This window comes from Musa acuminata, chromosome BXJ1-10 (assembly GCF_036884655.1).
Source record: "Musa acuminata AAA Group cultivar baxijiao chromosome BXJ1-10, Cavendish_Baxijiao_AAA, whole genome shotgun sequence".
NCBI lineage: Eukaryota > Viridiplantae > Streptophyta > Magnoliopsida > Zingiberales > Musaceae > Musa > Musa acuminata.
The window spans coordinates 20,670,903-20,692,213 of record NC_088336.1 but is presented as its reverse complement, the minus strand read 5'-3'; the positions used below and the strand labels follow the sequence as shown (position 1 = coordinate 20,692,213).

Genomic DNA, 21,311 nt, shown 5'->3' with positions numbered 1-21,311 from the left:
TAAATCTACAGGAACACAGAGGGTCCTCATCACTGATCTGGTTCGGATCGGTCGGGTAACATTTAAACCGGTCTGTCGTATCAACGGATGTGACACAAAAGAGTCCACGTGGAGGCATCGACACCCTTGGATCTCTCAAACAATGTCGAGTCCTCGAGTAGCCGTTGTCAAATGAAGTCCAAGACAAGCGAAAACGGCAACAAATCTGTAGTTCCAAAATTGACCTCAGTTCAAAACCTCATCACGACCGGGCGTCAAAATTTTAAATCCGCGTCAAATCGCACCCGTCCATTTTTTGTCATCCCTCCTTCTCGGTTCGAATTCCTCGACTCCTGTGTCTCATTATATGTGCCGTTCCGCTTGAGCTGAGAGAGACCACCATTTCTTACACCGAGATCTATCGCCTCCGTCTCCTCTAGTTAGGGTTTCTTCTTCTCTCTTCCCCCACCCAGTTGCGATGAGAGTCACCAATCATCTGATCTAGTGAAGACTGGTCATCTAATTTAGTTATCAGTTCGAGAGCGCGAAAGGTTCCTTCAGGATTCTTCCGCTCCGGATCTTGTTCTTGAATTCCTCATTCAGGTATGCTGCGTGTCACCTTTGGTCCTGGTTTCCTGATTGGAAGCTTTTTTTTTTAAATCTATTTTGTGTTTTCTTGGTGAAATGAGTTTAGGATGTTGAGAGATCTGAGGATTTTCCGCCGGAATTCGAACACTGGTAAGGCTCCCGCCTCGGAGAGCAACAATGAGAACCTCCCCGTGGATCCTTCGGGTTCTTCGACTTCGCAGCTGGAATCCGATCCATCTCGAGCCCCTCTGATCACGATCCAAGAGCCGGTGCAAAACCCTAAGCCGGGGTTGGATCAAGGAGCAGTTTCGAGGAGGAAGCCGGAAACAACCCACTTCAGGAGCCAGGTGAAGGGTTCGGATTCGTCCCGGTTGCCGTTCCGCACCCCAGAGAAAATGGTAAGCCGGCAAAGGTTTGGTTGGGGCCTCAAGGGTGAGCCGGGAATGAGTGACGCGGACAATGGTGACGATTTATGCTACGAAGGTCCCAGCAGCCAACTTCCGCCACTAAGCCGTGGCGGAAGCATATGTTCTGGAGGTGGATTTGGTTTGATCACTCCTCGTATGTATAGGACGGGTGCGAAGGCATCATCGGCGCATTCAGATTGCAGTTCTACTCAGAGCACTCCAACGAAGAGTGTTACGAAGCCTCCAAACTCTGGTTTCAGCAACTCCCGTCCTCCCGTTAGTGCAAGGACTCGAACAATGAGCATTGGAACACCAAGAACAACACCGTCATTTGCCACTGTTGCACATTCATCTGAAGTGCCGCACTTTGAACTCAAGGAGGATCCATCATTCTGGATGGATCATAATGTGCAGGTAGCACAATTTTTGTTATTGTTTAGCCTAGCAAATTTTGTTTATGAATGCTATACCAACATCTATTACTCTTAACAACGTCGCTGCACTAGAATTGTTGAATCATGATTCTTATCCCACAACAAACAATACATTTCCAAGATACTTTTCACAAGGTATCTTCACCACAACTACAGAGCAGATCTTCTAGCTGTATTTGCCATATTCATCATCTGGGCAGTGAAGGGGACAATAAATAATTTTGATAAAAATGGCCTACATAACTATGAGGAAAAAAGCTTTCTAGGTTTTCTTTAATGTTTTAAGCTTTGTAAGGATGGCTCTTTCTCCAATCCCCTGGATTGTTCTCACCTCTAGTCCACATCGCTTTTAGCTTCTGCTTCTGAGGTTTTAGTGGTTGCCTTCATCATCCAACTTGCTGACTCCTTGAAGATTTCCTGGCATGTAAAGAACAAGGGATTTGTATGTACCTAGTTGTCTATTTTGTTACCAAAATATATTTGTTTTTCTAGCAAAATTGTAATAAGCATCGTAATTATGATAATATGATGCCAAATCATAACTGGTTAGCAATGTAGGATGTTCTGTAGAAGGGGAAGATTAGCAAGCAGTTTAACATGCCAAATGGAAGATTGTAGGTATCCTTCTATCCTGTTCTATCTCAAAAAAAAAAAAAAATTCTTCGAATAGCTAAAATTGAGCTTAGGTTTTCGTAATTATAATATAACAATGCTAGACATGATGAAATCTTACAATTATAATTTAAAACACTTTTACTTGTGGATGGATGGTAGACAAGCGCATCGAATTGTTTTCTGTATCCACACTGGCCATGTTCAAATACAACACTTGTAGATATTTTCTGGACATGGATACTCAGAGCATCTGATTTTTAAATAGTTGCCAGAAGTATATATACTTATGGATACTTGTAAAGATACTTCTTTAAAGAAATCTGTCTTTCGTAAATACTGAACTTGTGATTATAAATAGGACGCATATATAATTATATTGTATTATTTCATCCAAATTGATCATCAAAGAAATTAAGATAATGAAATTATTTCATTTACTTAATTTGTTAATATAATCTCCACATTTTGTAGTACTATGTTACTGAAAATAATTAATTTCATCATGAATATCTTAGAGATGATAATTAGTTGTTATTAACTATCATATTATGTAAATATTTTTTTAACACTAGAAATTAGTGCTGAACTATATTGCATATAGTTTTGTGGATTTAAAATATTATTCTCTTTCCTATTTGTGTATTATCAAGCTATGCCATGATGTAGCTATACACACTAAAAAAATGTCAAGCACGTAACTATCCTACTTTTCAAAATTTGACACATTGATGTATCTATATTGCATTTCTATCCTTTATTAGTAACCGATACTTTGTAGGACACAGAAAAATGTTGCAAATTTTATCATGTCCTTACATTTTGGTAAGTCTAATTATGTTGCCTTAAGTATCAGAATTGGAGAACATAAAAAGAACAAAAGAGTAGAAAACTTTTATGGGCTCGTATTTTTATTCAACTCCTAAGTGTGTATAACAGAAGAGAAAAATACACTACAAGCAACTGATGTTCTCTCTTTTTTTTTCCCCCTAATTAAATGATTGGTAATCTTTCACAATAATGATCCAAAACAATATATCCATCTAGAGGAGTTTATGAAAAAGACAATACAAGCTATATTCTTCTATTTTAAACTAGCTCGTCAATCATTTTGGATAAATCCATAAAGACTCGGTGTAGATACTAGATAAGATGATGCTTAGTACCTTTGAATGCCTACCATTTTTTGCATGCTCTCCATTGTAAAAATCGTTCAAGAGTCGAGTCAAAAAACTGATGCTGCTTATGTATTTTGCACTTTTAAGTATTTGCAGTGCCATCATTTATTGAAATTTGCATTTGACAAGATGACATGGATCTAGATTCCTTCATGCCACAGAAATCATTGTAGATGTTGAATTAAAGCAATCTCTTTATCAACATACTGATTGTCTTAATGGATCTCCCAGAACTACATTTTTTCAGAAGTAAATAAGTCTCATTTTATAGGCAGCTAGCTTAATTTGATTATCGAGAAGTCACATTGTATGTGATCAAATGAAAGATAGACAACATTAAATGCTTTTTCTAATCTTTTAGGTTGTCATTCGTGTTCGTCCTCTCAGTAGCACAGAGAAAAGCCTGCAAGGTCTCCACAGATGCTTGAAGCAAGAAAGTGCACACAACATCAGTTGGATTGGTCAACCAGAAACCCGATTTACGTTTGACTATGTTGCATGTGAAACAATCAATCAGGTATGTTTTACGAATTAAGAAAAACAAAGAAAATTATTCAAGGTCATATCAAATTAGTACCTCGGAAATTATATGCAGGAGATGCTTTTTCGAGTTGCTGGTTTGCCAATGGTCGAGAATTGCATGTCGGGTTACAATAGCTGTGTCTTTGCATATGGCCAGGTTTTTCTTTTGCTTTTGTTATATAATGTTTATTTCAGTTGCAAGTTCTCTTATCTGATTAGGTTTCTGTTTAAATTCTCACAACCATCTGTTATCTCTGTATTGTTCTAAATTCTGTTTCAATTAGTATAGACTGGAAGTGGGAAGACATATACGATGCTTGGTGAAATTGGAGAACTGGAAGTGAAACCTAGCCTGAACCGTGGAATGACACCAAGAATATTTGAATTTTTGTTTGCGAGAATTAAAGCGGTAAAATGCTATTATTGGTTCTAATGCTATTTGATCTATAGGTTTTACTAAAGATTGACAGTCACATATATCCTCCTGCAGGAGGAAGAAAGCAGGAGGGATGAAAAACTTAAATATAGCTGCAAATGTTCCTTCCTTGAGATTTACAATGAACAAATTACTGATCTTCTTGATCCCACCTCTAGCAATCTGCTTGTAAGCACTATTTTAGATTATGTTTGAAGTCCTTAGTATTTCTTATATCATACAAGAAGCTCTTGATTTCTTTTAGCTAATGTCTTATATCCCTTGATCCTTTTTCACATTATACATATTGAGTAGCTGCGAGAAGATATCAGGAAGGGTGTCTATGTTGAAAATCTTACGGAGTATGTAGTCGAGAATGTCAATGACATTCTAAATCTTCTTATACAGGTAGATGATATTCTCTGAGTGCACAATGTTCATCATCATGGAAGCTATCATTTGGCATTGGTTTTGTTAAACTTCAACTTATCATACCTTTTGCTAGGGTGCTGCAAATAGGAAAGTGGCAGCTACAAATATGAACCGTGAGAGCAGCCGTTCGCACAGTGTTTTTACTTGCATAATTGAGTGTAGATGGGAAAAAGATTCAACTGTAAACTTACGTTTTGCAAGACTAAATCTTGTTGATCTAGCGGGTTCCGAAAGGTAAACCTCAATGCCAAGTTGTTCCAATGTTACCTTTGGGTATTTGGTCCAGAGGCTAAAAGCTTTGCCAACTAATATGCACTTTGAACAGGCAGAAAACTTCAGGTGCTGAAGGTGAACGCCTAAAGGAAGCTGCAAATATTAACAAATCCTTATCGACACTTGGGTATGAAGTTCAATGCCAAAAAGTGATTTTTTAAGAGTTCCATTTCTTTACTTATTCATATCACACCTTTTGCTAAATCCCTGGTTTTGAAATATGGTTTCTCAGACCACGTATTGATGACACTTGTGCATTTGCAGTCATGTTATAATGGTTCTTGCTGATGTGGCTCATGGGAAGCACAGACATGTTCCTTACAGGGACTCAAGGCTCACATTTCTTCTCCAAGTGAGAAACATTTGAGTGATTCTATTTTATTCTCATTCCTTTCCCTTAAATATTTCCAAATTCATGTCTGTCACCATCTCAGGATTCTTTGGGTGGCAACTCCAAAACTATGATAATTGCAAATGTCAGCCCTTCGATATGGTATATGACTGCCTTGCTAAATTATTTTCGTCTCTCATGTTTGCAATTTTTGATGTAGTACACTAATACAAACTGATTTCTCATCGTATGCTGTCCAGCTCTGCTAATGAGACTCTAAGTACCCTTAAGTTTGCTCAGCGAGCAAGACTGATACAGAACAATGTAATTGTTTTTAAGCTATAACCATTATGTTCACTAAATTAGCAAGTTTTGTTAAAAATTTTAACTATATATTTGGTATAACTGATCCTTCTTCCCCTTCAAATTATAAGGCTGTCGTCAATGAAGATGCTTCAGGAGATGTCATTGCATTACGACATCAAATACATTTACTAAAGGTGGACTCAAATCCTTAAGACTACTTCCCCCTTCGTGTAGTGGTTAGCATAAAACTTAAATGGTGGCTTCCTAGCAGGAGGAGCTTTCAGTTCTTAAGCGTCAAAATGTCTCAAGATCTCTATCGTTTCGTAATGCAATTTTTGAAAATCGTACGAGTGAAGTTTGTGACGAATATGTTGTGGAGAAATTGCCAGAAGTTCCTGAAGCAAATGATGATGAGTTCCAGACAGATGAAGGTGTGGACAGCATAAGAGTTTCGATGAAGCAGGTAAATATATGAGACTTACAAATGGTTTATCATGGCGACCTGGGGTTTACTTTATTCAAGGTGTAGATCTTTCTGTTTTTATGGAAACATAGGGCATCGCATGCTCCTTGGCATGGCAATGACCTGAATCATCATAACAGGATGATTATGTCACTGCTTGAGTTCCTTATATGGTGTGTGTCTGGAAGAATTAATTACTTGTGACAAAATCATAGTTTCTATGTAGATGAATTTTTCTTATGACAATGATCTAGAAATGAATAAGGCTTCTGCTCTTTATGATTTGTGCTGCAGTTGAAGTCCTTGGAAGCTATACTAGCTGGTGCACTGCGAAGAGAAAAAATGGCAGACACTACAATTAAGAAACTCCAAGCTGAAATTGAGCAGTTGAACCGCTTAGTATGTTTTCTGCTGTAAGATTGGTGCAAAAAAATTACTGACATCTGCAATGAGTTACTTTAAGGATCATCTATCACTTGCATTGTTTGGCAGGTTCGTCAGAGAGAGGATGACACTCAAAGCACCAAAATGATGCTGAAGTTTCGGGAGGACAAGATTCGCCGAATGGAAAATCTTCTGGAAGGCCAGATGCCAGTTGACTCATATTTAATGGAAGAAAAACATGCCCTCTCCGAGGAGGTACAATTGCTTCGTGCAAGAGTCGATAAGAATCCTGAAGTGACACGCTTTGCATTGGAAAACATCAGGCTCTTAGACCAACTGCGTAGGTAGGACATGAATCAGTGGCTTGTAATTTTTTTATTTTTCTCATATCTAATTCACTCATTGTTCTCTTTGCAATATTCTTCTACAGGTTCCAGGACTTCTATCAAGAAGGAGAGAGAGAACTTTTATTAGCTGAAGTAATTGAGTTGCGCAACAAGGTCTCTACAATTGTTCTATTACCATAACTTGTTCATCAGATAAAATTCCTGCAAAATGTAAGCATAGTTTCTTTTATCCTTGCAGCTTATGCAAGTGTTTGATGGAAAATCTAAGCTTGATCAGCACCTAAAGTCAGACATGGAAACCCCAGTATGTGCAAAATCTTCTTGTCTTTCTACACATCTTTCTCTGGACTTATGCAAACCCTTCTAATTAATGCAGACCGTTGGAAATCCCCAATTTGCTTGTTCATCCAGAGATAACGAATCATTGTTAGTGGAGGTATTATTCGGGTTCACTTAATAGAACATATTATTTTCAGAATATTTTTTGCTAATAACATCTTATTTGTCAAATGTGCTTCGTGTCTTTTCAGTTAAACAAGACCCATCAGGAGTTAAAAAGCTGCAAGAGTGAACTTCAGTCTTGCTTAGAAATAAATGAAAGGCTCACTAGGTAACTGTATTTCTGCACTAAAAATGATACCTGTATCAATTTCAATTTACTTGTATCTGCTAGTCCTTTGTTTTTCTCTATTACCAACTGTTCATTCCTTTACTTTTGGCAGGGAGATAAGCAATCTGCGAGTTGAATTAAATAATTTTAGGTCTGCAAACCATGTTCAACATGTCAACCTCAAGCATAGAGACATTGTATGTACTACTACCTATATGTTCATCTCTACTACTGATCTTCTGCTAATTTATTGGTATTTACATGTAAATTATTTTACAGTACAAAAATCATCTGTAATTATCTCAATGTGCTTTCAGGATATGTTAGAGTTACCCCAAATGGACACTCAGGTCTGTGAAAAGAAAGAATGCTCGCATGAACATATGATGGAACATGCTGAGGAAATTCTGAATTTGCAGCTGGAGTTGGATATACTGAAGACAATCCTAGCAGAGGAGAAGTCATCTTTCGTAGAGGTAGAGGAAAGAGCTAATCATACAAAGAATGAACTTAAATCAGCAAATGGAAGGATTTTATATATGGGTAAGCAGTATGAAGACATAAATAATGAACTGAAAGATGCAAGATCCATCATTGAAGCACTTGAATCAGAACATATTCTGTTGATAAATGAGATGGAAGAAGTAAGGGAAAGGTGCAATCAACAAAAGGAGATTTTAAATAAACAAGAGCAGGAGATATTTCTACTGAGAAACCAGTCTGGTCTCTGTCCCAGTGAGATAGAGAAACAGTCCACTGTTCAAGAGGAGCTTAGGAACATTCCACATGGAAATTATGAAAATGAGGGTTCCCCTTTGCAAGTGAAACTGAAAAAAATGCAAGCTTCTCTTGAAAAGGCAAGAGATCTGAACATGAGGTGCCAAAGTGATCAGGTATCTCAAACATCTCTTGAACAAGAAATGGATGAAGTCCGGAGACAAGTTGAGATTGAGACTGCTGAGGTGATTGTCTGCTTGCAAGAAGAACTTGCTGCACTTCAAAAACAGGCAGATGGCAGCAAACAAAATGAGTTGATCGCTAAACAAAACTTGATTGGACTACAAACAGAGTTGAAAGAGCTACAAGTAAGGTTGCATGTGATGACTGAGGAAAACGAAAAGCTAGGAGACTTGATTGAAGAGAAAGACAGCGATCTTAGGTCACTGACTGAAGACTGGGAAAGATTAGCATGTGAGATTGCTGACATTCTTGTCGATGGAAATATGTCTCTTGAAGAAGCTACTGATCAGGTAGATTCCATCTCTGATTCCTTTCCTAAAAGAAGTTGGATAGGTGAGCAAATTGAGAGGATAATTAAGGGCATTTCAGAAAGAGATCTGCTTATTGAAGAACTTCAGAAATGCTTGGAGGAGGCACAGAATATAAGGTGTGATATGGAATGGAAGTTGAGGTCCTTAAGGGGAGCAACACTTGCTATAACTGAAGCTCAACAACAGGAAAGTAATGATAAAGAACAAGAGATTCTTCGTTTGACCACAGAGATAACAGAGAAGATGTTTACTATAAATGAATTAGAAAATACTATTGAAGTGCAGGAAGAACAAATCAAGAAAGCTGAGCTAAATGCAACTGTTGCATTCATGACTGTGAACAAGTTATCTGAGATGAATGAAGCCCATCTTCAGGAGATTGCACATGTAAAGCTCCTGCTTGAGGAGTCTAAAGAAGTTATTTCTAATAAGGATTCCCTATTACATCATCAAATTTCTATGCACGCTGATGCAGATAAAGAAATTCATGCCCTTAGCATGCAGTTAAATCAGTCTCAGGAGCATATTGCTGAACTACAGAAGCTTTCTCAAAACCAGGAAAGGGCACGAGAATTGGAACAAATGAAGAAGGAAGAAGAGGATGTTGTTTTATCTGTTATGGTAGAAGATTTACTGAAAGCTAAGAGAATTATCAATGATTTTAAAGCCGGAATGACTACACAACAATCTTGTGCAAGTGTTTCATCTGAACAGGACAATGGCCACACATTACAGAGTTCTGGAGATTATACTGTTGACAGTGAACAATACATCACTGAGGACCAAGTAAGTTGATACACCACAATCACTGTTGTTTAATAGTTAAGCTGTCCATGTCACTGGTAACTGATCAAGTATCAATTTCATTTGCAGATGAAGATTGAAGCTGTCCAATCTGTTATGAATTTTGAGCAACAACCTGTTGCAAGCATGTTGTGTGTTAACTCTGAAAAATTATTGACTGATATTGGGCATAAATCTACTTGTGAAAATGTGTTGGAGTATTCTCACGATAGACAGTCCAATATTCTTCATCTGCAGAAGGAACTAGTGATTGCACTTGACCACCTACAGTATGTACAAACTCAAATGGTACAAATGCTCAAGGAAAAAGAAGAAATTAAGATATCTGAGAAACTAAATCATACAAGTATTGAAAAACTTACAATCGATGTTCTTCAATTGAAATCTGAAATCACTGAAAAAGAAAGAAAATTTGAACTTGGGTTGCTACAGTTGGAAAATAAGCTTCGAGCAGTTGAGAAAAATACAATGGAATCTAATACAAGATGGCAAAAAACCAAAGAGGTATTTTTCTGGCTAAACAGAGCATAGAGTTCAATTATGATGTTCATTCTGACTTGTCATTGCCCAGATAGTTCTTAGCCATTTATAAAATTGACATAGCTGTAATGCATATTCATATTTAACATACTTGTACATGCAGTCTTTTTCTGTCTGGATATCAATTATTGACATGTGGAATTATTAACATACTTGCATGATTTTTCGAACACATGATTAATAATAAATTTATTTTTTAGTTTACAAGATGTTATATCTTGCACCTTTCAATATTGACTGGATTTTGTCTCTAAACAGTTTCCAGAATGCTTTACTGTCATTTGGTAGCCATTTACTGAAATAAATTTTCCCATACTTTGTGGTTGGTTGAGCCTCTGTGACTAATTTCATGTTTCAGGTGTCTTAGATTTCACTCATTCTGAAAAGATGAACTATCTTTTGTATAGAAAATCATCTTCTTACTGATATTTCTGTCCATTTCCAATGCAAGGCTACATTTTTTCCTTTTCATTCATTTTTCCTTATTAATGAATTATGAAATGAATAATTTTACATGATTATTTTGCTTCATCTAGGCACTTGAGCTTGATGTCAGTGATGCAAAAACCATTGCAGCCCACAAAACAATTGAGGCCACTAATCTTCTAACAAAGATTGAGGAGGCTCAAGGAACAATGCGAGATGCTGATATCATGGTTAACATGCTGTTACAAGCAAATGAAACCGCAAAATGTGATATAGAAAGACTTCAGAACAGTGAGACCATGTTATGCTATGAAAAGAACCTTTTAATTGATGAGGTACAGCATTTGCAATCTTCCCTTCACATTAAGGAGAAAGAATATACATCCTTGGAAAAGAATTTTGAATCAAACCTTATAGAGGCTAGGGGTTTAGTTCTAGAGCTAGAAGATAGCTGCAGGAATCTACAGACTGCTTTTGCTGAGAAATTTGAGTCTCTAGCATGTGATCTTGATTGGATAAAGTCCAATCTTCAAGATTACACAGAGTCAATAAGAAGCTGTTTGGAAAAGACTTGGTCAGAAATTATCAGAAAAGATTGTGCTCTATCTGTATTACACCTTTGTCACATGGGAATTTTAATAGAGAGAATAACTGGTCTGAACATGGAGAATGGTTTCCTTCAACATGGGCTGTGCAAGTCTAATACTTTAATTGCTGATTTGAGTGAACGCAATGTTAAAGCAAAAGAAGAACTTGAAATATGTAGTGTTCTTAAGGGTAAGTTACTAGTGGACATCAACAACAGTTTCAATCGCATTGCAAAAAAGGAAGATGAAACTGCTGAGTTCAGGACCAGGCTGAATTTTTTTGAAAAGGAAATTTTGCAATTACAATCACAAGAAGAATCAATGTTAGCTAGGTCAAACTCAATGGGCACTGAACTTGCAGTCTTGGTGAAAGAGTTGGATGACAATAACATGAACACCCTAACAGCCTTGTTAGGGCAGGACAAACTTCTAAAGGAAAAAGAAGTACTTAGCAAGGAGCTAGATGATATGACAAGGCTGTTGCATGAGGCCCACAGAGTTAATGAAATGTTCATGGATTCACTTAGAGGAGAGTTAGCTCTGCTTACTGATGAACCACATCCTAAAATTCAAATGAAAGTAGATGTCCCTATAATCAGTAACATGGGATTCTCCAATGAATCTAAACTACTAAAGAAGCTTATGAATTATAAATTTGAATCTATCCTGACCGATTCATTTGCTAAAGATATTGAATTCCTTGTTGTTGTTTCAGAACTGGAGCAGAATGCAATCAAGTGTGATCAGATGGCTTCACATGTATCAAAATTAGAAAAAGAGAATGATACTCTGAGTTCTGTTATCGAGAAAGTTAGCATCGAATTAATCCTTAGTAAAATTGATGGTGATTTAAAATCTAAAGAAATACATTCGTTACACAAGGAAAATGAAAAGATGAGGAATGCAAAAGAGAAGCTGCAAGAAGATCATTTAAGAGTCACAAAAGAGTTACAGGACAAGATTTGCTCCCTGGAAAGTCTTGTTACCTGCATAGAGATGGATTTAGATAGGAAGGAAGTCAAACTAGAGGAAATGGTAAACTCTCATACTGTCATATCAAAGGAACTTGAAGCAAAAAGTGAATTCTATGAAATCCAAAAGGAGAGAACCAAGATCTTAAGGTCTGAGAATGAGACATTGAAAAAAAAATTCCTAGAATTTGTATCTGAGAAAGATGAAGCTATTCAAATGCTTGGTTGTAGTCTTAGACATGGCTCTGATTTAGCTCTGTCAATGGGTGTTGTTATGAGTAGATTATTACATGAAATAGCTGGCCTATTTGTTCTTATAATGGATAGGATGCATCAAGAAAATTTTGAGCACAAAAAGTTGGCATCTAAATTTATTGATGACATAGATTTCTTGGAGAACTCTATTAAAAGCCTATTGTCTGAGAATTCTTCTCTCCGATCAGATCTGATACATAAAGATGAAGTTGCAAAAGGAATTTTGTTTGATTTGAGACTATTACAGGAGTCAGCATCTATTGCAAAGGACCAGGAGGATGAACTCAAACAGATGGCTGCTACAATGGAGTCTTTAGAAGACGAGTTAGCATCCAGATCATGTGAACTTGATGAGGCTATTGTTCTTGGAAAGACAGTAGAAGGTGAATTGATAGAGAAAAATGATAAAATATTGGCTCTTGAGCTTGAGCTTGCTGAAAAACTTGCGACGATAAACTCAATATCTGTAGAAAATATTGAGTTGAAGTCTCACTTGCAGCAAGTCTCGGCGGTGAAAAGTGCTATACAGGAAGAGCTAAATGGGAAATTATTAGTTACTGGAAGATTGGAAGATGAAATACTTACTATGAGCACTTTCATTGGTGAAAGAAATCATTTAATTGAAGATTTGCAGGGTGGCATAGCAAAACTCAAAGAAGAAAGAGATCATCTCAGTACTGAGGTGCATGTCTTGAAAGAAAAGTTGGACATGGCACAAGCCCTTGCTGAAGAAAATGAAGCTATTGCTACAGAAGCTCGCCAGGTTTTTTATGAACAAGAGTTTAATTTGCATGTACTTCTTTATTGTCAATATATTCATGGTTTGAGATAGTACTTGTTTACAGATAGCAGAAGTGAGGAAAGCTTATGTTGAAGAAAAAGAAGAAGAGGTCAAGCTCTTAGAGAGGTCTGTTGAGGAGCTTGAATGCACAGTTTTTGCACTGGAAAACAAGGTAAAGTTAGTCTGTGTATTTATTCAATATCTTTAGGATTTTTCTAGTACTTCTTAATCATACAACTGATGTATTTATTTTTTAACAAAGGTCGATATTGTTAGAGCGGAAGCAGAAAAACATCGATTGCAGAGAGAAGAGATAGAAATGGAGCTTCATACAATGAGAGATCAGTTGTCCCAGAAGAATATACAAGTTCTTCAGAAGGAAATTGCAAAAAGAGATACAGAGGTGTGACTGTTTAATAGTTTTGATTAAAAAGGAGAAACAAACCAAATTATTACCTTTGCATCTTTCCATTTAATTACTTTCATAATTCCAAAGTCAAGATTTACAGCAGAATTCTTATCACTGGCCACATATTTCGATAGTCTAAACATACTATTGATTGACGATTCAGACCTTTCCGTATTCCTTGAAGATCGTCCTGATAATAGTTTCACTACAACAAATATTCTTGTGCAAAGCATATCTTGTGAGTTTTGAATGCCTTGAAAAAGAAATTGATGCATTGCTGCAATATCATATTCTTTGATCTAAACAATAAAATTAAACAATAACGTATTCTTTGCTCCAAACATTTCTGAAGACACACTCTGCTAAATGAAGGCAACTAAATTGCTAAATGGAGTGACTGAACATAACACTCTGTTTTTTTCTTGTTTTTGTACAGATTCTCCAATTCAAATCTCACATCTCTGAGCTGAATATGCATGCAGAGGCACAAGCCAGAGAGTATAAACAAAAGGTTTGACACACTTTTGCCAGAATTAATGGAAATATAAAAATAAAATAGAATAGTATTAAATTGATAATCCTGAAAACTGACATCTAGCAATTATCATAACTTTCTATGGCTAATAAAATAACAAATTTCTGTATAGTTTATGGAATTGGAGGCCATGGCTCAACAAGTTAACATGGATCCTGCATCATCCAATTCTGCAAGCTTGACATCAACAAAATCAGAAAAAGGTGCAGCGAAGCCTAGGGGTTCAAGTTCTCCTTTTAAGTGCATTGGCTTGGGATTGGTACAACAAATGAATTCTGAGAAGGATGAGGAGCTAACTGCAGCGAGGCGTAAGATTGAGGAGCTCGAATCATTAGCTGCAAGCCGACAGAAAGAGGTATGGTAGTATTTTAGCTGTTTTTCTACTCCCATTTGGAAATTTGAATGGCAAGGTTAAACAATTTCTGCACCTCTTCCAGATCTTCATGTTGAACACAAGACTGGCGCAAGCAGAGAGCATGACACATGATGTTATTCGGGATCTGCTAGGGGTCAAGTTGGACATGACAGTAAGATGAGCAACTGCTATTCTATAAAATCAAGCAATTTGGTTTCAGACAGATCAAGTTGCAGAAATATACAATCGGGATCGCTTAGTTTTTCTGTATATATGCAGTTCCTATTTAAAACTCAAGTTCTTGATTTGACATCTTATATATTCTCATGAGGGGTATTCACACATAGGTTTGGTCTATTTAAAAAAGTGGAGTACTTGCTTTTTTCTGACACCATTTATCTCCATTTGTTCTAGTCATTGTTAGACGAACCTGAAATGCCAAAGGTAGAGACAGCTCGAGTCCACAATAATGAATCCCAGAAAAAGGTTATTCTTAATATCATATATGATATGAAAATAATAACTTTGTCTTTTTCTCCCTATCAATATTTTGGATTCACCTTTGTAGGATCAAGAGGTGATCAAGCTTAGGAAAGAGCTTAATGAATTTATTCAAGAGAGGCAAAGGTAGAGGCCCTTGGTGAACAACTGTTAACTTTGTCTTCAAGAATATAAAGCTGGACAGTTTCAGTGCTTCTCTTTGTAAAACATGTTCAAAGATTTTCTTGTTACCCTTATAGCTGGTTGCATGAGATAAAGCTAAGGCATACGGAAATGGTAGATGCACGAATGATGGCGGAAAAGCTTCGACAGCGAGAACAGTTTATTAGCACTGAAAATGAAATGCTGAAGGTACAAACTTTTTTTTCTGTAAATTAATTGTATTTTTTCTTTGTTGATCACTTATTTATCTCTGGCACTTAATCTAAATTATATATATGTTTTAAATTTGTAGGTTGAAAATACAAAATATAAGAAGAGGATTGTGGATCTTGAAGATGAACTCAAAAAGTTTTCGGACCAGCAAAATCTCCAGCACCGTATTCATCACCATGCAAAAATTAAGGTTGGATACAAAACTTGGATATGCAGATTTTTAGATATGACAGTTCAGATTCATATTTTAGTCTTTGATCTTCTTGGTTCATATCAATACACGTGACAGGAAGAGAACACTTTGTTGAAGATGGAGAATGAAGACTTGAATGTCAGATTAAGGCGATCAGAGGAGGTTCTTCTACGAGTGAAGGAAGAACTTGCTCGCTACCGATCGTCTTTCGGAAAGGATCCGTGCATTGACTTTGATGAAGAGGAACAGCTAAGGATGAAACTACAGGTATGTAACCTATTAGTATGCTGCAAGAGTAACAAACTATCAGAGTGGCTTTCTGTAAACTTATTAAAGCAAAAGTGGGTATCGTAAACCAGGAAAGCGAAGAGGAAAGGATACACTTAGCTCAAAAGCTATTGAATTTGTGCACCTGCATTTTAAAGGTTCGTCCTGGTTTTATTTCAATTTTTTGCATCATTTTCAGTAACGCTTTTGTTTTCTACTGAAATTTTCATTTAAACATCATTGCAGGTTGCTGGGTTGACTGATCCCACAACCAATATAAGCCCCTCTGCTGCAGAAGATGCAGCCTATCATCTCAAGGACCGTATCAATTCATTGGAAAATGAAATAGAAGACCTGAAACTAAAGGTGATTTGTGCAAAAACACTTCAAAATTCTGTCATAACACTGTTGTTGAACAAAGCATAAATATCCCCATGTTTACTTAGTTTGCAAACGCACCTTTTCAGTGTAAACTACTCCATGAGAACATCCGACTGTATGAGATTCGGCAACAGTTTTCCCCGCAGCAAACAAAGACAAATGACAATTTCCTGTCCTCATGACAAGGATCAAAGTAGGGCAAGCAACATTCATATCAAAACTCAGCTACACAACTATCAGAACTCCATGATGAAATTGCTTAGGAAGGTTATTTGGTGAGTTGAGCTACTTGACAAGAGTCATAGTAGAATGGTTAATCACTGATTAGCAGTTAGTTAACAACATATTGTTACTCCATGATGCAATTCTTTAGGAGGATCAGTTGGCAAGTTGGCCTTCTTGATCCCTGTACATTCTGTCCATATTCTTTTCACATATGTATGAGTGAAATGCTATTCATTTCTTCCATTTTTATTGTGTCAACTTTGATGCCCATCCATTCGAATCTATCTATCGATGTATTTTTGTCTTATTTCGGTTCGCGGATAGAAAATGAAACTCTCCTTTCTAATAACTATGATTCAAAGAAACGTCTCTTATTTCTTGGCTTCTTTATCAAGTCATGCAGACTTGAGCACTGGTCTTGATTTGGTTTGCTGTTCTAACCCTCTAATTAGCACATCAAACTAAGGCCACAGCTAATCTGGGATGTCAAAATTAATTGGAACAAGATCGTCAAATTAGTTTATGATTCTGATTCAGATAGTATCTGAATTTGGATGATTAGTGTTGTATAGAGCCCAATGATCTATTGCCTCCAAATCTTTGTGCATGGCATGACTCGGACCCTTGTCAGAGGGAAGAATTCTTGTTGCCTAAACCACATACTTCCTCTGCCAACCCTTATCCATCCTTGTCATTTTGTTTGAACTGGAACGGAGGAGACTGAGCCCTATGGTGCATATACTGTTGGTGATCTGATAAGCTCCCTCTATGTCTTGATCATTGTTTCTTGAGATCTTTTGCTTCCTTCTCTGCCTCTTTTTCCCTGTGGCTAAGCAAATCTAGTTTCTTCCTAGTTGTTGTGGGGAAGACATGGACCGACCCACCAACACGGAAATCCATGCACACCTCAGGCCACAGACAAACCATTCAAACATGCACAGCCCTGTGTGGTGGTGTGAAACCCTAGGGATGGTGAGGCTGCCCGCCGGTAGGGGAGCAAGCTTGGATGCACAGACCCCACCATGGAATAAAAACCTTAGAGAGAGATAGAGAGGACGACGGAGTTGTATTTCCCATGTCATGTCATATCATGGCAGGCACTGACGTACATGCACGGCTGCAGCACTGTGGCCGACCTATCAAGAGTCATTTCTTTGTGCACCCAAGCTTCCGTCGCAGAACCATGATCGAGAAAGGAGGAACTGAGGGAATCAATGCCTCGGTCTCCCTGGATCTGTCTCGCTCCTGATCGCAGAACAGATGGCTGTGGGAGAGGAACAGTGCTTGTCGCTCTTTGTCTCTCTTTTCCCTTCCTCTGTTCGTCTATCGTCTCTTTTCGACAGCGACCGGGATGGCCTGAGCCACGGAACAGTGCTGCCTCCTTCGGCGGAGCTACTGCAGCATGGTACGGCCATGTCTTGAGGTGAGGCGTGGTGGTGAGGAGGAATCGTTCTCATCCTGCGACGCCTCCTCGGGCAGCGCGTCCCAGCTCCTGGCCGGGCTCCGACGCGGGTCCCCGCCATGTTCCCTGACGGCCACGCACGCTAGCTCAGTGCACACCACCCTCAGAGCCCGAGGGAGGACGAGGGCTTGCGCCACCGGAGGCCCCGCGGCAGGCACGGCGCCGGTTCCCCAGCGTCGTAGGCGTTCCAGCGGTGGGACCCACATCCCCTTGGCGGTAGGGGTAATAGCACGTATATTTAGCGTATTCATACTCCTACAACCCCTCTCTCTCTCTCTCTCTCTCTCTCTCTAACAGTACGTATTTAGCATAATCATACTCCTATAACTCCTCTCTCTTTCTCTCTTCGTTCGTGATGTATTACTTTGAAATACTCTGTCCTAATCTTGACAAAGGATGTCTATTTGATCGATCTGATGCCCATAAGCAAACTATGGATCTCGTGGTGCAACTTAGAACACAAGACACAGCTTTATGATAGAGAGAATAATTCTCTCCATCATCACCTCTCGTAATCATCATGTTTGAGTAACAAAAAGGAGGAGAGGACTCAGAATCCACCCATCTCTCACTCCGACATCATTTTGTCACTGTATCGTCTTTCTAATCCTTGATCTAAGCATACTGCTCATGTCAGTGAAAGAGTCCTGCAGTCCTGGGAACATCATCGCTTTCCGGTTTGCCTCAACTCTCGAGGAACATGACAAGAGACAAGATGCCCACTGTCCCCAGCCTTCTTCCTCCAAAACCCTAACCCATCATGTCTTATAATCACTTACTGTTGGACTAGCATTATTATGGACATGATCGGTGCTTCCTATCCCAATAATTTCTACTGCCTACTTAGCCTTGACTACATATCTACTATGTTCATTTCTTGAGTCATGAAAATAATCTAATATATTCATTTCATGAGTTACGAATATATCATATATAGTCGTGGGAGCTTCGAGTCTGAATTGAGCGAGTGTCGATGTTACTTGCTGCATGAGAAGCTGCTTTGTCACTTTCCACTTCTCAAAAACCTCTTGGGTTAGCTTACAGATAAATCCAGCCATGTAGCAGCTGCTTTATCCTCCCCTCCTCTTCCCCTATATAATCCCCTAACACTCATCATCTGGTAACTCTCCAAGGCAATTGATTCCCCTAACATACTCCCCACATCTTCCACTTCCAAACTTCCTGGGTGGTTTTCTTCTTTCCCTTCCTTTTGATTTCCTCTGCCTTCTCTTCTTTTTCTACTAGGTTTTCTTCTGCAAGTACTAACATGATCCAAGAGAGGTTGGGTGGGGTGGTGGAGGAGAAGAACATCTCCCACCCCGGAGGCCTTCTGATCGATCACTCCTCCTCGTCTTCCCCCACTTCTTCTGTTTCCTCTCAGTCGCAGTCATCATCCTCATCGTCGCTGTCGTCGGCCGCTTCGGAGCAGCAGCAGCAGCAGCAGAACAACCTCCGTTGTCCGCGGTGCGATTCCACCAACACCAAGTTCTGCTACTACAACAACTACAACCTCGCCCAGCCGCGCCACTTCTGCAAGACCTGCCGCCGGTACTGGACCAAGGGTGGTGCGCTCCGCAACGTCCCCATCGGCGGTGGCTGCCGCAAGAGTAAGGTGGCGCCCGCCATCGCCCTGGCCGGGGGTTACGGTCGGTCAGGCGCCACCAAGACGAAGCCGGCGCCGTCGGACCTCTTCCTGAGGTCAAACCTGACCTCTGGTCTGGATAACGAGCTGCCATCCGGCCCGATACTGTGCGCTCCCCCACATACTTCCCACCTGATGACCCTTTTCAGGTCCACCACCGTCCAAAACCCCAACCCTAACCTCAATTCTGCAACCCATAGGGCCTTGTTTGGTGCCACCACAGTGGCCGAGCAAGAAGGCACACTGCATGCACACAGCCTGAGCTTGGACCCTTTAAGTCATCTCGGTTTATGTGCTTCACTGTGCAGGAACAACAACAGCTACTCATACCAGCAACAGCCGCAGCAGCAGCAGCCTCAGCAAAACAACAACATCACAGATATCCAAGATCTGTGCCACAGGCTAAAATCCTCGTCTAGTTGCTATAACGATCAGTTGCAGACAGTAGCGAACGACGTCGGCAGCTTCGATCCTTCTTCTTGTTCCACTGCTGCTTCTGTGATTACCGCGGCTGGCATGGCCACGAGTTCTCCAACTCCTATCATGGAGCACATCAGACACTCTCTCGGCGAATTTGGTCACTGGAATCAGGCTTTGGCGTGGCCCGATTTGCCCACTCCTAATGTCGCATTCCACTAAGAGCATCCAGTTTCTATGATTACAGATATGGGTCTATGGTTCTACTGTAGTGGTTTAACGTGTGTGTTTATGTTCTTCAGAATGTATTGTTCATCAAGCTCGATTAAGAATCAGATAGTATGTTTACTTTCTTTGTCTCTTTGAGAAGTGTTTCTTTGATTCTGACACACACACACACAAACAGAGATGACAGCCTTCGGAAGGTACAGGGCCTGGACATAGCAGGAGAATTAGATTCTCCCACCACCCAACACACTGCAGCAACTGTGTCTCAGAGAGAGACAGAGAGAGATAGATAGATAGAGAGACTCCTTGCCGTGCAACCTAAACGTTATAGTGAGAAGCGTTAGTGAAGACTCGGGCCTCCAAATTGAATTGGCAATACGTAGGAGGCAGACATCTATGTTGGCATCTCCATCTGATATAATCTTGTCGTGTGATCGAAAGGACTGCATTAGCCGAAGTAATCATGGAGAAGTATAATTTGGAGATTGAGAGTCGGGATTCTTCGCACCCAAATCAAATGGTGGCTTGGAGCAGAGACGGCTGCCTTCCGTGGTGGACTTCGTTTCTATCGAAAGCACACAGACAGAGTTCTACAAAGACTTCCGCACACCACCTATGGATCGAGCTGCAGTGCCCTGTCTTCAATATCATTCCGGAGGGATGATATTGTTCATCACAATGCTAAATCGTAGCTTAGAATTATACAAGTCCCATTCCAATCTTGAATTGCTCATCACACAACATTGTTTGAAGCATATCAATCAAAGCAACGAAATGTTCAAAGAGCTAACAATGGAATGTAAGAAGAATCAACCACGTCTTTTAGGAGACAATGTTTACGGTCGCTCACATCGGAAAATGAAATGGACACCATATACTTCCACCAAGAAGCTCGATGATGACTATTCTCTGTACAAGTGAAATCAGGTACTGATAACCAAACTCCTATCACTCCACTCATAGTAGCTGCATCTTATTTCTTGAAGCATGTTTGATATGTCTGTATAGAATGAATACCTTCTCGTTGTATTTGCCATAGCTGAAATAATAGCTCAAATGATAAATGTTCTGCATAACTTGGTGAAAGATGCTTTGTAAGGATAAGTTCTTGGACAGAGCCATGGATTACTTGCTTCTCATACATACTTAGAATTAAGAATAGTAATCAACTTCCCTGTGCTGCTCTTGGAGAACCCCATTTGATATATAAGGATTTTAAGACCACTTTCAACTCCTGAGCTTATATGCAGCTTGCTGAAGCTTTGTGTGCTTACTTGACACAAGTGAATGAGTTGGATATTATGCTAATGCACCTAAGAAGCTCTTGAGCCAAAAGATATTGAATATGAGAAAGGGAAGTACTTTTTATTTGATCATGTTATCTTGTTCATAAGATTTTTAGTTC

General features: G+C 39.1%; 2 protein-coding genes across 2 annotated transcripts; both read left to right on the top strand.

Moving 5' to 3' along the window:
• Positions 1-31: 31 nt before the first annotated feature.
• On the top strand, positions 32-16,400 carry LOC135595419 (kinesin-like protein KIN-12F). The gene is made up of 37 exons (XM_065086302.1): positions 32-582; positions 674-1,388; positions 3,560-3,715; positions 3,794-3,877; positions 4,010-4,129; positions 4,211-4,324; positions 4,451-4,543; positions 4,641-4,801; positions 4,893-4,967; positions 5,105-5,192; positions 5,275-5,333; positions 5,432-5,495; positions 5,606-5,671; positions 5,749-5,940; positions 6,235-6,339; positions 6,433-6,668; positions 6,755-6,824; positions 6,910-6,975; positions 7,048-7,107; positions 7,202-7,281; positions 7,394-7,478; positions 7,599-9,338; positions 9,426-9,860; positions 10,433-12,898; positions 12,981-13,088; positions 13,179-13,319; positions 13,762-13,836; positions 13,973-14,215; positions 14,298-14,387; positions 14,630-14,701; positions 14,784-14,842; positions 14,956-15,067; positions 15,171-15,281; positions 15,381-15,551; positions 15,644-15,709; positions 15,798-15,917; positions 16,019-16,400. The coding sequence occupies exons 2-37, from the start codon at positions 675-677 to the stop codon at positions 16,112-16,114; spliced, it is 8,793 nt and encodes a 2,930-aa protein (XP_064942374.1). The 5' UTR covers positions 32-582; position 674; the 3' UTR covers positions 16,115-16,400.
• A 2,067-nt stretch (positions 16,401-18,467) lies between these two features.
• LOC135594954 (dof zinc finger protein DOF3.7-like) lies at positions 18,468-20,031 on the top strand. Its single transcript, XM_065085463.1, has one exon. The coding sequence runs from the start codon at positions 18,887-18,889 to the stop codon at positions 19,898-19,900; it is 1,014 nt and encodes a 337-aa protein (XP_064941535.1). The 5' UTR covers positions 18,468-18,886; the 3' UTR covers positions 19,901-20,031.
• The last annotated feature ends 1,280 nt before the right edge of the window (positions 20,032-21,311 follow it).